This window comes from Thermobia domestica, chromosome 14 (assembly GCF_964235325.1).
Source record: "Thermobia domestica chromosome 14, izTheDome1.hap1.1, whole genome shotgun sequence".
Taxonomy (NCBI): Eukaryota; Metazoa; Arthropoda; class Insecta; order Zygentoma; family Lepismatidae; genus Thermobia; species Thermobia domestica.
The window spans coordinates 42,150,251-42,165,001 of record NC_137467.1 but is presented as its reverse complement, the minus strand read 5'-3'; the positions used below and the strand labels follow the sequence as shown (position 1 = coordinate 42,165,001).

The following is a 14,751-nucleotide window of genomic DNA, read 5'->3' as shown; positions in this document are numbered from 1 at the left end:
TTTCGTTATATTTTTAAAAAAAAATATTTGAGAAACATTTACCAATTCGTAAATAAATACGCATTGTTCAAAAACGCGTATCCTTTCTTCATGAGTTAACAGATTTTTACCTGTAACAATTTTTATTTAAAGCTACACCGAAAAAATAGTTCCACTCTTGCTCCAGTTCTCTCTCTGAAGCAATACTAACTTCAAATTAGAGATTTTTTTTTTTATTTTATGACATTTCTTAATTTCAAAATTTTGTTTATACATAGAATATTGTATCATCATTACCATCATTATTGGCAGGCCGCTAACCGCAACTGAGAATCTTTCATGCTCCACGGTCTTCAGCTAACATCTTGGTTTTCGCCTTCGATTTTCCTGTTTTTATACAGTCCACCAACTCTAATTTTCTTCGCCTTCTCCCTCTCTTTCCTGCCACCATACTTTCTTGCATGTTCCTCAAGATAAATTTCTTCACAGTTAATGTTCCAACCAGTTTCTGTTCCTCTTTTGAATAATATCTAAAATACTTTTCTCCTCTACCATTTCTAACAGTCTGTCGCTCGTTTTCCGCTCGACCCAGTTAATTCTCTCTATTACTTTCCATACTCACATTTGGGAAGCTTCCGTCGTTTTTCATCATTTTTGTATAATGCCCATGTTTCTATCCCACACAGTAGGCTACAATATTCCACACCAAACATTTAATGAATCTTTTACTCAATTCTTTATTGAATAAATAGGTCACGGTGGCTCAGTGGTAGAGCGCTTACGACTGGTGTATGGGGTCCCTGGTTCAATCCCTAGTTAAGTAAGTTTATGGTAGACAACATCGTGTCCGTGGGTTTTCTCGTGGCTACTCCCGTTTTCTCCCACAATTTCATTCCACCAATTCCTCCGTCATCATTCATTTGCCTTAACCTACCGTCTCCCTTACCCTCAATCTACCGTCTCCCTTAACCTTAATATACCGTCTCCCTTAGCCTTAATATACCGTCTCCCTTAGCCTTAATTTACCGTCTCCCTTAGCCTCAATCTACCGTCTCCCTTAGCCTCAATCTACCGTCTCCCTTAGCCTTAATCTACCGTCTCCCTTAGCCTCAATCTACCGTCTCCCTTAGCCTTAATATACCGTCTCCCTTAGCCTTAATATACCGTCTCCCTTAGCCTTAATTTACCGTCTCCCTTAGCCTCAATCTACCGTCTCCCTTAGCCTCAATCTACCGTCTCCCTTAGCCTTAATCTACCGTCTCCCTTAGCCTCAATCTACCGTCTCCCTTAGCCTTAATATACCGTCTCCCTTAGCCTTAATATACCGTCTCCCTTAGCCTCAATCTACCGTCTCCCTTAACCTTAATATACCGTCTCCCTTAGCCTTAATATACCGTCTCCCTTAGCCTTAATTTACCGTCTCCCTTAGCCTCAATCTACCGTCTCCCTTAGCCTCAATCTACCGTCTCCCTTAGCCTTAATCTACCGTCTCCCTTAGCCTCAATCTACCGTCTCCCTTAGCCTTAATATACCGTCTCCCTTAGCCTTAACCTACTGTCTCCCTTAGCCTTAACCTACCGTCTCCCTTAGCCTTAATATACCGTCTCCCTTAGCCTAACGGGCATAACAGTGGGACGTTAAACTGTAAGATTTCTTTATTCAACAATGTATTCATTATGATGATATAGCTGACTATAAATAGACAAATAAATCGTGAAATAGCTGCATATAAAGATTGGTATATAGAGTCATGAAATGCAATTATCCACATTCAATTATCTAGAACTCGCGTCATCACTACAAGTTTTTGTTCACTCTTACACTCCCTCACAACAGAACAGGAGACGAGGAAGAATGTAATGTTTCGCGTATTAATTAATAGCTAAGCATGTATCTGCTAATTAATCAGTTTGCTTATATGGGATTCTGTTGCTAAGCCTTTTGAATCTCTGTAGTTGCTGTCAAAGAACATTGAGAAATTTAATGAACCTAGAAATAAAGCAAAACAAAATAGCTTGTGACAAGTCTCTTGTTAAAATGCCACAATCATTACAAATGTATCTATTTTAAGTAGATGTGACAATATAATAAATGTATTTTGATTTGTTATGCTACCAGAAAATTTTGATTATTCATTACTTTACAAAAGTTAGTAGTATTTTACTGTGAATACTCACATTCTTATTTATAACGAGTACGAAACAGATTTGAGAGTAACCGAAAATTCAGAACCTCCCCCTCACTGGATCTTCTGCTAAAGCATGTAAGGTTATATCCTTATTACAAATGTATTGTGTGTGTTAAAATACACAGGGATACCTTGAATAAGGCGGTTCATTGGTTCCAGGAAAGATCCACGCTATGGAAAACCTTGTTGTTTGAGGTCTGTTTATCAGTGATGGAATGAGTTATGGGTCACTTGGATCATGATATGTGTCCGAGTCATCTAGGTTTGTGTCACTTGGTTCACGATTTTTTTCCGAGTCGTTCGGATCTGGGTCACTTGGATTACGATTTGAGTCTAAGTCATCCGGGCCTGTTCACTTGAATCATTATTTTTGTACAAGTCATCCAGGTCTAGGTTGTTTGGATTATGATTTTTGTTAGAGTAATCCTGGTCTGTGTCACTTGAATCATGATTTTCATCTGAGTCATTCGGGCATGGATCACCTTGATCATGTTTTTTTGTTAGTCATCTGAGTCTAGGTCACTTGGTCACTTGGATCACGATTTTTGTCCGATCATCCGGGTCTGGGTCATTTGATTTACGACTTTTGTTCGAGTCTTTCGGGACTGAGTCACTCGGATCATGATTCTTGTCTGAATCATTCCGATCTGTCACTTGGATCACGATTTTTGTCCGAGTTATCCGCGTCTGTGTCACTTGGATCACGATTTTTTTCCGAATCATTCGGGTCTGTGTCGCTTGGATGTGAATCATGATTTTTGTACAAGTCATCCAGGTCTAGGTTGTTTGGATTATTATTTTTGTTAGAGTAATCCTGGTCTGTGTCACTTGAATCATGATTTTCATCTGAGTCATTCGGGCATGGATCACCTTGATCATGTTTTTTTTGTTAGTCATCTGAGTCTAGGTCACTTGGTCACTTGCATCACGATTTTTGTCCGATCATCCGGGTCTGGGTCGTTTGATTTACGACTTTTGTTCGAGTCTTTTGGGACTGAGTCACTCGGATCATGATTCTTGTCTGAATCATTCCAATCTGTCACTTGGATCACGATTTTTGTCCGAGTTATCCGCGTCTGTGTCACTTGGATCACGATTTTTTTTTCGAATCATTCGGGTCTGTGTCGCTTGGATGTGAATCATGGTTTTTGTACAAGTCATCCAGGTCTAGGTTGTTTGGATTATGATTTTTGTTAGAGTAATCCTGGTCTGTGTCACTTGAATCATGATTTTCATCCGAGTCATTCGGGCATGGATCACCTTGATCATGTTTTTTTGTTAGTCATCTGAGTCTAGGTCACTTGGTCACTTGGATCACGATTTTTGTCCGATCATCCGGGTCTGGGTCGTTTGATTTACGACTTTTGTTCGAGTCTTTCGGGACTGAGTCACTCGGCTCATGATTCTTGTCTAAATCATTCCCATCTGTCACTTGGATCACGATTTTTGTCCGAGTCATTCGAGTCTGTGTCGCTTGGATAACACTTTTGGTCCGAGTCACCCGGGACTCGGTCTGGGTCTCGTTTCTCCGGTCACCAGGTCATAAATATATCCGGCTCACTGGGTCTCGTGGGTTAGTGGTATGACTGCTTCTAGTTCTTCCGGGTCACCGTTTCACTATTGTTATTTATAATGGGTTTTAATTGAATTTCTTCTTCCCCATTTGCGGTACTAAAAAAATAAAGAATAGAAAAATAGAACATTCTCTTAAACATACAAAAGTTGTAGAAAAAAGGTGCTACGTATTCCTTCACTTGTAAATGAAAAATAAAATGTTTCAGGTCTACTTTTCAGGAGTACAGCTGTGCCCTGAAAGATAAAGGAGATGTATGATTAATGAAAGTGGACAATAATGAAAGGAATTGATTAAATGAGAATATAGAAGGTAGAAGCAGGAAAAACTTCGAGAAAACCCACAGACACAATGCTGTCCACCACAAACTCGTATGACACAGAATCGAAACCAGTAACCTTTTGCACAGGAGGTGAGCACTCTATCACTGAGTTACTGTGTCTCCATTCTTCAATTATTATTGTAGTTAAGAGGCTTCATCCAGGCGAAATTAAAATACCGCTAATTTTACAGTAATTATTTGATATCTTCAAATAGACAAAAGATAATTGAAATGTGAAACAAGAGCGCCATATACAATATTATTTTGCGTGACATATCTTTATCACAAGTCACCTAGTGGCTTTCCGTTTTCAGCTGTTTAGAAACGCGAAAGTAAACATCGATTTTCAAACTAGCTCGAAATCGAAAGCAGATAAGTGAGTCGTGATAACGGTATCTCATGTAAAATGATATTGTCTAGGGCGCTCTTGTTAGACATTTCGATTATCTTTTATCTATTTGAAGATATCACCTAATTACTGTAAAATTAGCGGTATTTTAATTTCACCGGGATGAGGACTCTTAATATCATCCGATTCGATTAAAACAGCATTTCCATCTATATCTTGGGGGACGATGGCCCAGTGGTTGACAACATCGCGTTCGTTAGCTTTCTTGGGGTTCTCCAACGATTCTTCCATCATCATTCACGTACCTTAATCATCCGTCTCTTTTAACTTATAGGCCATAATCGTGGGGTTATGGCCTAGGTTCCCTTAGCCTAAACTATCAAAAAAAGATTTCATTTCATTTCAGTTTTCCATCTATATCTTCATGAATGCTTGCAATTTACTGTTTTTGTTTGATTATTTTTTAAAAAGTTTGAATTGGCAAACCTATTATCAAAGTAAATACAAGGTATACCAAAAATGATTTTACAACTTTGAAAACATTGATTTATGTCTATTTATTTAGCGAACAGACACGATTTTGATGTCATTTTGTAGCAAATCATCAAATTTTTTTCATATCTTATACCTAAAGAGGTTCAATATCGCTTCCATTAGTGATGCGACGGCACACATCCCATTTGAAGTCTCACTTGCTTTACAATGTCTTCACACGTACGGGGACGACCTGAAGATTTATTGTTCTTGCTGAACGTCCAGTTTCAGTAAAACACTTATATTATTGATAAATAGTAAGCCACTGGGAGGATCTTTACCATACTTTGTACTAAAATTACGTTGCATAGTTGTCGCAGACTTCTAACCAAAACACGCAGCTAGCAGGTTAGGAACCAGTAAAGACAGCTAACTTTGCTACAACTCCGTTAGCGCTTGCTGTATTTTATTTTTCTGAACTAGTGTACTACATGAGTCTAAACTTGATGCATTTTGTTATTAAATGACCCCCAAATCCCTGTCTGTAAGATGAATGAAGAAATCAATAGGAGTTTTCAAAATTGTAAAGTCCTTAATGGTACACCCTGTAGCTATATGCAATACGATAAACCGAGTTAGAGTGAAAGCCCTAGTTATTCAAAGTATTCATGTATACTATTATATACTGAGGGAAAAGTTCTTTCCTTCATAATTGTCTCAGTCTAGAAGTCCATCTTTTACTAACAACAAGAGATTTAATGTTGCGTATCTCCTTGCTTAATGGACAATACTCATCAGCATTACCCTCAACTAATGGTCACTCACGTATGTTTAGTGCTATTATGTACTGAAAATGTGCACATACATATACACACACACACACTGTAGTGTTGAGTCACGCATTTAAGGATATGTGGAATTCTCACATTGTTAGCCTTTGTTTATTGCTAACTTCAACAAGATCCTCTCAGACTACTCTCAAACATGCTACCACTCGTATTTCGTAAATAGAGATAAAAATACACAATGGAAACCTTTATGCTTAGTGGAGTTTGTGTTCCTTGGCAACTTAGCTCTAAAATATCTATTTCAGTTTCATTTCTTGTTACTCTTTATGTCTATTTCTCTTTAAATATTATTAAGTTTTTTTTTTTTTTTTTTTTTTTTTTTGGAGACGTTGATAATTTCATCTTAAGAGGCCTAATCACTTTAAAATTAAAATACCGCTAATTTTACAGTAATTATGTGGTATATATATATATATATATATATATATATATATATATATATATATATATATATATATATATATATATACAAATAGATAAAAGATAATCGAAATATGGAACAAGAGCGCGCAAGACAATATTATTTTGCACGAGGTACCGTTATCACGAGTCACCTAGTAGCTTTCCGTTTTCAGCCATTCAGAAACGCGAAAATAAATGCCGATTTTCTAAGTGGCTGGAAATCGAAAGCAGATAAGTAAATTGTGATAACGATAAATCTCATGTAAAATAATATTTTCTATCAAGCTCTTGTTCCATATTTCGATTATCTTTTATCTATTTGAAAATATCACATAAATACTGTAAAATTAGCAATATTTTAATTTCGCTTTGATGGACCTCTTCAATCCTCAAATATTTTTTTTTAAAAAAATGAGACATAGCCATTTACTTATTTATTCATTATGGACTGTAAATATTTATGATCTCATTAATACTGAGACCAATTTCTTTTTAATATGATCACAGTTGTGTTATTCCCTTGATTTATGTTTCAGTGATTTATCAACTCATTTATTTTTACAATTGGAAATAAGTCGTGACGTTTCCTCAACTTTTTAGCCACTTAATTGGTTAGGTATTAGACAAAAAATAGTAATGTTTCCTAACTATTCAACGACTGAATGTTTTATGTATCAGAAACAGTTTCGATATTTTTTGTACAGCCCTTTACACATTTAATCATTTGAAACAGTCCTGATATTTCCGTATCTTTCAGCTACCTAATTTTAAATCATTAAAAACGGTTATGATATTTCCTTAATGTCTCCGCCATTCATTTATTTATTTGCGATTGGAAATAGTTGTGATGTTTTCAAGATTTCTTGCCCAATTAATTTGTTAGGCATTTAATTCTTTTTAAGCATTAGAAACCGTTGTATTGTTTTGTTAACTTCTTTTACATTTTTGGAAACAATCGTGATATTTTCTTATTAGAAATAATGACAATGTTTTTATTAAATTCTACATTTTTAAGCATTGAAAACAATTGTGATATTTCCTTATTAGAAACAATGATAATGTTTTATTAAATTCTACATTTTTAAGCATTGAAAAGAATTGTGATATTTTCTTATTAGAAACAGTTATAATGTTTTATTAAATTTACATTTTTAAGCATTGAAAACAATCGTGATATTTCCTTACTAGAAACAGTTATGATGTTTTATTAATTTCTAGATTTTTAAGCATTGGAAACAATTGAATCGTTGAGTTCGAAAACCGGTCATCTCCATCAAAGCTAATATGAGAGGAGTAACAAACAAAACTAAATTAGTCAGTATGCATTTGACATATGAGACTGTTTTCATTTTCGGACCGTAGAACATTTTTCTACTTTCCAAAAATGAAAATAATGCTATATGTCAGATATATATTGATTAATTTAGCTTTGTTTGTCACTCCTCTCAAATTAGCTTTGATGGAGATGATCGGTTTTCGAACTCAACGATTTAATTGTGATATTTCCTTATTAGAAACAGTTGTGATGTTCCGTAAACTTCTTTTACATTTTTAAGCATTAGAAACAATCGTGATATTTACTTATTAGAAACAATTGTGATGTTTCGTCAACTTCTTTTACATTTTTAATCATCAAAAACAATCGTGGTATTTCCTTAGCCACTTAGACTTTTTAAGCATTAATAGTTATGGTGTTTCCTTAACTTCTCAGGTATTTATATTAAAAATTATAAACAGTTGTGTTGTTTCCTAAGTCGTTATGTTTCCTTAACTTCTTAGCTACTTAATGTTTTAAGTATCAGAAAAAGTAGTGATGTTTTCTTAATATCTCGGCTTTTTGCAAACTAACGCGTTTTAGTTAAAACTTAATTGCAACACAGAACCACAAATTACTTCCTAAATATGTGTTTCTATCAATATTCTTTTTCGTTTATCTTGCAGGTGTCCTCAATCAATCGAGTATTACGAAACTTAGCGGCACAAAAAGAGCAACAAGCATCGGCACAGAACGAGTCCGTGTACGATAAACTTCGAATGTTTAATGGCCAGGCGCCTGGTTGGGCGTGGTACCCTGGAACAACCCCTACACCACATCTTAGTTTACCGCCCAATCCAGCTGCTGTGTTACCTGGTCAGGTTACCCGCGAAGACATCCCAAAGAGAGGTAAGTATTAACAGCAAATTACCTATGTATAAGATCAAACAAAAGCTGACATGCTAAACTGGATAAAAGCTGTAAACTGTATGTACCCAGTTAACATATTTGAATGCATAAGTGTCTTTAATGTGTCAAATGACGCACTTGTCTGAATGATTTTCCATTGCTGATAATTTAAGGGAATAACTAACTCGTTATATTTACTTAATGGTAGTGAGACACTTTGAGCTATCTTCTAGCAAACTCGAGTTACTACCCGTCCCGATTTTGTCGGGACAGAACAAATTACGGAGAAAATGACCTGCCTACTATCGTGGCTTAGTCGGGACTTTAAAATGTCCCGACTTCCTTGTTTTATTGACGAAGTTGGTGACTATTATTATTGGAATTAATTTCCACATTATTGTATAAAGTCTTCAAAATAAAAAGATACCTCACAACAGCGGCATGCATGTATTTAGGTACTTAACGTGTAAGCTACACACTATTCAAATTGGTCATATTTTTATTATGTATTATATGATATGGGGCCTACATGATTTAAATTCTTTCCATTCTCATTTTTCCTTTTATCAATTAGATTAACACGGTTCTATCTCTTATATTACATTATTAGAGAGAAATCTCCGTGAACAGTCCCTATATTTTGTTTCAGACTGGAGGCAACTCTATAGCTGAATATTTATGACCCTTTCCCTCTCTGTCTGCCTCTCTATTTCAATTAGAAAATATTCTTTGCTTCATTGTTTTCAATAAATCAACTCGTTGTACGTCTATTTGAAGTTCAGATTATTTATTACTGAATACTTAAATTTCTCTGTTATTCGTTTTGTGAGGACTAGAATTAGGGATTAAGTTTTGATCTGTAACCATGTTAACCGATCAAGTACGAGGGATGACGTCTCTCAGCGGGGGAAGGAATAAAGCAACCTGAGCACCATGTTAGGTACCATCCCAGCACTTGCCTGGTGTGAATGAGAAAAAACCTTACTCAAGATGGCTGCCTGAAAAAGCTTGTAAACGAAATTTTGCACTACAACAAGAATGATCTTGTTTCTTGGTTTATGGTACTTTTTCTTGTCTATATATTTAAATTTAGTCAATAAGTAAAAATATATATGATCAAATGTAAATCTGCCCTTGATAAGATGGTTAGGTAACCAAAACGACATTTGGGAAATGATAATTGCATAATGCACATTTGCTGGCAACCAGTGTAATGCTAGTTTGTAAAACCGATCAAGATAGCCAACCCAGGATTGAATATCGGAATGACAAGTACAGTAATACATGTTGTTAACGGATTTTCTTAATACCGCTAGCTTCAAGGTTTCTTCTGTTTGGTACAATGGGTACTGCAGTGTATTTTATCGCTGTATACTCCACGTATAAGCGTTAAAAAAACCATCGCAGCAAGTGTTATTCTAAACACAAGGGATCGTGGTGTTGACAGTCCCTAACAATTCCAACTTTCCACAGAAGCATTCCGTGTTCACCGTTGTCAATGCTTATTTTTTGCCTACTTTAGACCCTACCTTAAAATCCGAGCATATCCGCGAATTACGTTGAGAGCATGTCTTTGGAATTATGTTGAGAATATGTCTGAGAATTATATTGAGAGCACGTCTGGAAATTGTGTTGAGAGCACGTCTGGGAATTACGTTAAGAATATATCTGGGAATTACTGTATGTTGAAAGCATGTCTGGAAAATATGTTGAGAGAGACTATCTGAGAATTATGTTGAGAGCATGTCTTTGAAATTATGTTGAGAGCATGTCCTTGGAATTATGTTGAGAGTATATCTGAGAATTATGTTGAGAGCATGTCTGGGAATTTTGTTGAGAGCATGTTTGGGAATTATATTGAAAGCATGTCTGGGAATTATACCCTGTAAGGAATCCCTTATACACCAGTTGCACATTTTTGTGTTGCGCATCTATGACTTCCTTTACGCTGATATAGACCGCCGCTCTACGGTTTCTTGAATTCGAAATAGCACGTGCTGAAAAGTAGCTTTCCTATGATTTTAGACAACCTTAGCTCTGTTACTATACGCTTTTCTTCAGATTCATATGAACCTTTTCTTTTATTTTGATGTAAGGATCGTCTCTTGTAATTTGTCGGTATAGTTCATATTCTTTTTCCTAACCTTTTTTCCCCAGTTAGCTGGGGTTGGTTTTTCGGATCGTTGTTTCTATCTTGTATCATATTCACTATGACATCACACTGCACCGTATATAGGCTACATATACGAATATATGTATATATACATATAAAAGCAAGCACTGGAAAATCATACCTGTTTATATATACTGAGCAAATACATATCTTATGTAAACTGTCCGAGAGAAATAAATGTAAAGAGGCAGCGGGTGGACAACCTTCATAATTATAATATCAATTTGTGTGTGTGTGTGTGTGTGTGTGTGTGTGTGTGTGTGTGTGTGTGTGTGTGTGTGTGTGTGTGTGTGTGTACCTGTCCGAGAGTTTCTATATGTGGATGTATATACATTTTTCATGATGTGATGTAGTTAAAGCGGGCAGACTGGGCAAATGATATCTGTGTGTTCTTATGTATACATGTGAGTGTGTGTGTGTGTGTGTATGTACATATGCGTATGAAACTAAATGTACCTATGTATGAATGTTAACATATATATATGGTTAGCTATTAGTCTGTTCTGTTTCTCCTTGTGATGTTTGTGAATAATCAACAAAATTTGTTTTCCTACATCTAATGAAGGTGATTTCACGCCAGCGAACCGCACACAAAGAGTCAACAGCAGGACTCGGCTACAAAAGAGCAAATAATACGAGATTAGTTTTTGAGGTGAAAACCTCCCGCTTTCTAACAATTCATGCGCGCATGGATGACTTCTTGTGTTTGAGGGGTCGAAATATATAATATGCCGTTGCCCTTGTTGCCTAAGTTACATTTTTCTACTCATATTTTTTTAAACTCTGTATTTAAAAAAAAATAACTTGGCAATCTAAGGTACTAATTAATTTTTTCGACTCTCTTTCTTCCTGTACAAAACACATCCACTATCTCACTTGAGGGTCCATTATGAAAAGTTTTTTTTTTTTTTCAGTAAACATTGTTACACATGCATTCACTTGTACCTTTGAACAAAGCTTTGTTAACTATACGTTGTTCCGTATGCATGGATGTTATTTTGTTAGCATGGTCTATTAGAAGGTATTCATTACTTTTCCTGGACGCAGAAGTCAAAATAACCAAACTACAAAAAGCTAATATGGATGAATTTTAAGGCATAAGTTCAAAAGGCTTAATGCTAAATAACTTTCCGTCATCCGTTGTTGAAATGTCTCTCAATGTTAAATATTAATAATGTACAACTGCAAAAATAAATCATTTCAAAGGAGCATAATTATTAATGAATGGTACGTGTAGATTTGTATTTTTAACATTTCAACACTGGAGATACGCGAGTGAAAGACCGTGAGTTCATCAACTGTCCGAACATGTATTTTCATCAGAATGAATGAATTTGCACCTTTTCCTCGGATAGCACGATCGCCCAGGTACATCATGCCTCACACATGACGGATTAGCACGGCCATAAATGCCGAAAAGGCCAGAAATCTAATTCCAAAATGTAATCCTAATCCTAAAAGTTATGACTTCTAGTTGTCAGTTGCATATCTGAATGTTTCTTATTCTTAATTTCATTATTTCATTAGACACCATCACCAATGTCGAATTGGGTCGAGATGAGCCGGTATAGCATACTGTTAATATGACTTACCGGTATGGCATACCGGTAAGCTGCTAAACACCCAACTCTAAAATAACTTCTATTGTGCTTAAGTAATATCCAAGTGCATACTCGATCATTCATCATTTCTCTCTCTTTACCTCCGTCATTTTTCTGTCTTTCTTACTCGCTTCAACTGCATTGGTAAGGCCAGCTTTTATCAAATTTCTTAAAGTATATTTATTAATCACTTTCCTAATGATATGAATGAATACCTCCTGGCCTCAGGGGCTACTGTAACATGAGTCCACCATAGACTAATACAGAGGCAAATCACACCCAAACAACACAAGGCCTTTTATAACAACCCTTCTAGGATTATACTTCACAGTCTTACAAGCAATGTTTCTTCCAGACATGTTTTTTTTGGGCGGGACACTATTCCCCCGACGAGACCAAAATAATACGTTTATAATATAATAATAAGTAGAACAATAATAATATATACCTCTCCGAATACTAAGTGTGTGCCCCCTGGAACATTATTTCTGAAGAAAAGCCTGCTTACAAGCATATGAATATTATGAAGCTCATTTACTATTGGAGATGCTATATATGGCTCAACATTCTTCATACTAACAGGATTTCACAGACTTCATGTTATTATTGGTTCCACATTCCTAGCTACCTGCCTTCTATGTCATTTTCTATCCCATTTTTCTCCTAGACATCAGTTTGGATTTGAAGCCGACGCTTGATACTGATACTTTGTTGAAGTAGAATGATTGTTCCTTTATATTTCTATTTACTAATGAGTAGACTAGCCTATTTAATATATGAAGTATATTTGACTTCCAATCAAAAAGATCATATTAATGAAATAGGTAATTAATATCATTCTAACGACTGTCCTATTCACTATTATCATTTGTTTTATCATCATAAGAATTTCAACTCTGCTATCAAAAAATTCATCAATGACCGCTAAGAAAAGATCTTCCTTCGAATGTAGGTTTGATCCTAAATCATCTGCCCGTATTTCCCTTTTCTTACGCTTCTTTCTTATTGCAGTCATTTTCCTCATTTTTCATGCTGAAATTGATCTTCTTCTTCCGATAACAATTACTATTAGTAGTACCAACAGGTTATCCTGGTCTCTAGTTAGATTTACATTCTTATTAATCGTACTTGTCGGACTTTATCATGAATGAAATCAAGGGTTCCTAACATGAGCAGACTAGGGATAATAGTTAAATATAGTATTTGGGTTGCATCCAAAAGGTGTTGTTATCAACTTATCTCAAATAAGAAGCAAATAATTGCACTCAGTTTCAACCTAAAACTATGGCCACACCTGTCCTTATTTATCTTAGTTGAAGCCAAAAAGAGGCATTTCACTGTTAATGATACTACTGGGATCTTCTAATCCCCAACTAAGGAGATGTGTGAACATTCAAGAAGAAGCTGCTAACTTCTATCTTTAGCGGGAAGTCCGTTAACATCTTTTATACCATAAATACAACCTCCTTACTATATAATCATTACATTACCTTTTCGAGGTAAAAAGAAGAGTACTTCTCAGGAAGTATCTAAAGAAATTATTTATTTTTAGCATCTTCAATACTATTCTTTAGATAAACTACCTAAGATAAATAAATATGAAAAAAGAAAAAAGTAAATATCAGAAAATCAGTAAATATATCTTGAACAAGTTGTCTTGTGATTGTTGTACTAATATTGAACCATTCTTAAAACCATCATATATATCTTGAGCACCTATATATTCGCTCCAACCTTGGTCAATTGTATGCCTTTAACATGCAAGGGGAATTTAATAATATAGTTAGTTGAAAGATAAGGTAAAAACCACATGCTTCCTATTATTGTAGAAGTAAAGTAAAATTGTATTGGTACTAAATACTGTCCAATAGTACAGTTAGCTAATAGTGACCCTAGTCACAAGCCTACTTCTCTAACAAGCAAAGCACGTAATTTCAAATATAATGGTATTTTTATATGTGATTATCGAAAGTCAGTTCTTACGATTTAGCTATTATCATTCAAGAGCAATGAGTTAGCTTTTATTAAGATCTTATCGAACTTCTGTTCCTACGAGTTAGCTATTATCATTCAATTCAAAAGTAATTGTTTAGATTTTATTAAGTTCTTATCATTCAATTCAAGAGTAATTGTTTAGATTTTATTAAGTTCTTATCATTCAATTCAAGAGTAATTGTTTAGATTTTATTAAGTTCTTATCATTCAATTCAAGAGTAATTGTTTAGATTTTATTAAGATCTTATCATTCAATTCAAGAGTAATTGTTTAGATTTTATTAAGTTCTTATCGTTCAGTTCAACAGTAATTGTTTAGATTTTATTAAGTTCTTATCGAAAGTCGGTTCCTACGAGTTAACTTTTATCATTCAATTCAATTGTAATAAGTTAACTTTTATTAAGTTGTTATCGAAGGTCAGTTCCTACGAGTTAACTTTTATCATTCAATTCAATTGTAATGAGTTAACTTTTATTAAGTTGTTATCGAAGGTCAGTTCCTACGAGTTAACTTTTATCATTCAATTTAATTGTAATGAGTTAATTTTTATTAAGTTGTTATCGAAGGTCAGTTCCTACGAGTTAACTATTATCATTCAATTCAATTGTAATGAGTTAACTTTTATTAAGTTGTTATCGAAGGTCAGTTCCTGCGAGTTAGCTATTATCATTCAATTCAAGAGT

General features: G+C 34.9%; 1 protein-coding gene across 4 annotated transcripts in view; it reads left to right on the top strand.

Moving 5' to 3' along the window:
• toy (paired box 6 protein twin of eyeless) overlaps positions 1 to 14,751 on the top strand; it is a 236,863-nt gene that overhangs the window by 138,836 nt on the left and 83,276 nt on the right. For all 4 annotated transcript variants that reach the window (XM_081737898.1, XM_081737899.1, XM_081737900.1 and 1 more), the window contains exon 5: positions 8,077 to 8,299. In XM_081737898.1, coding sequence (XP_081594024.1) covers positions 8,077 to 8,299 — 223 coding nt within the window. The remainder of the gene's footprint in view (positions 1 to 8,076; positions 8,300 to 14,751) is intronic.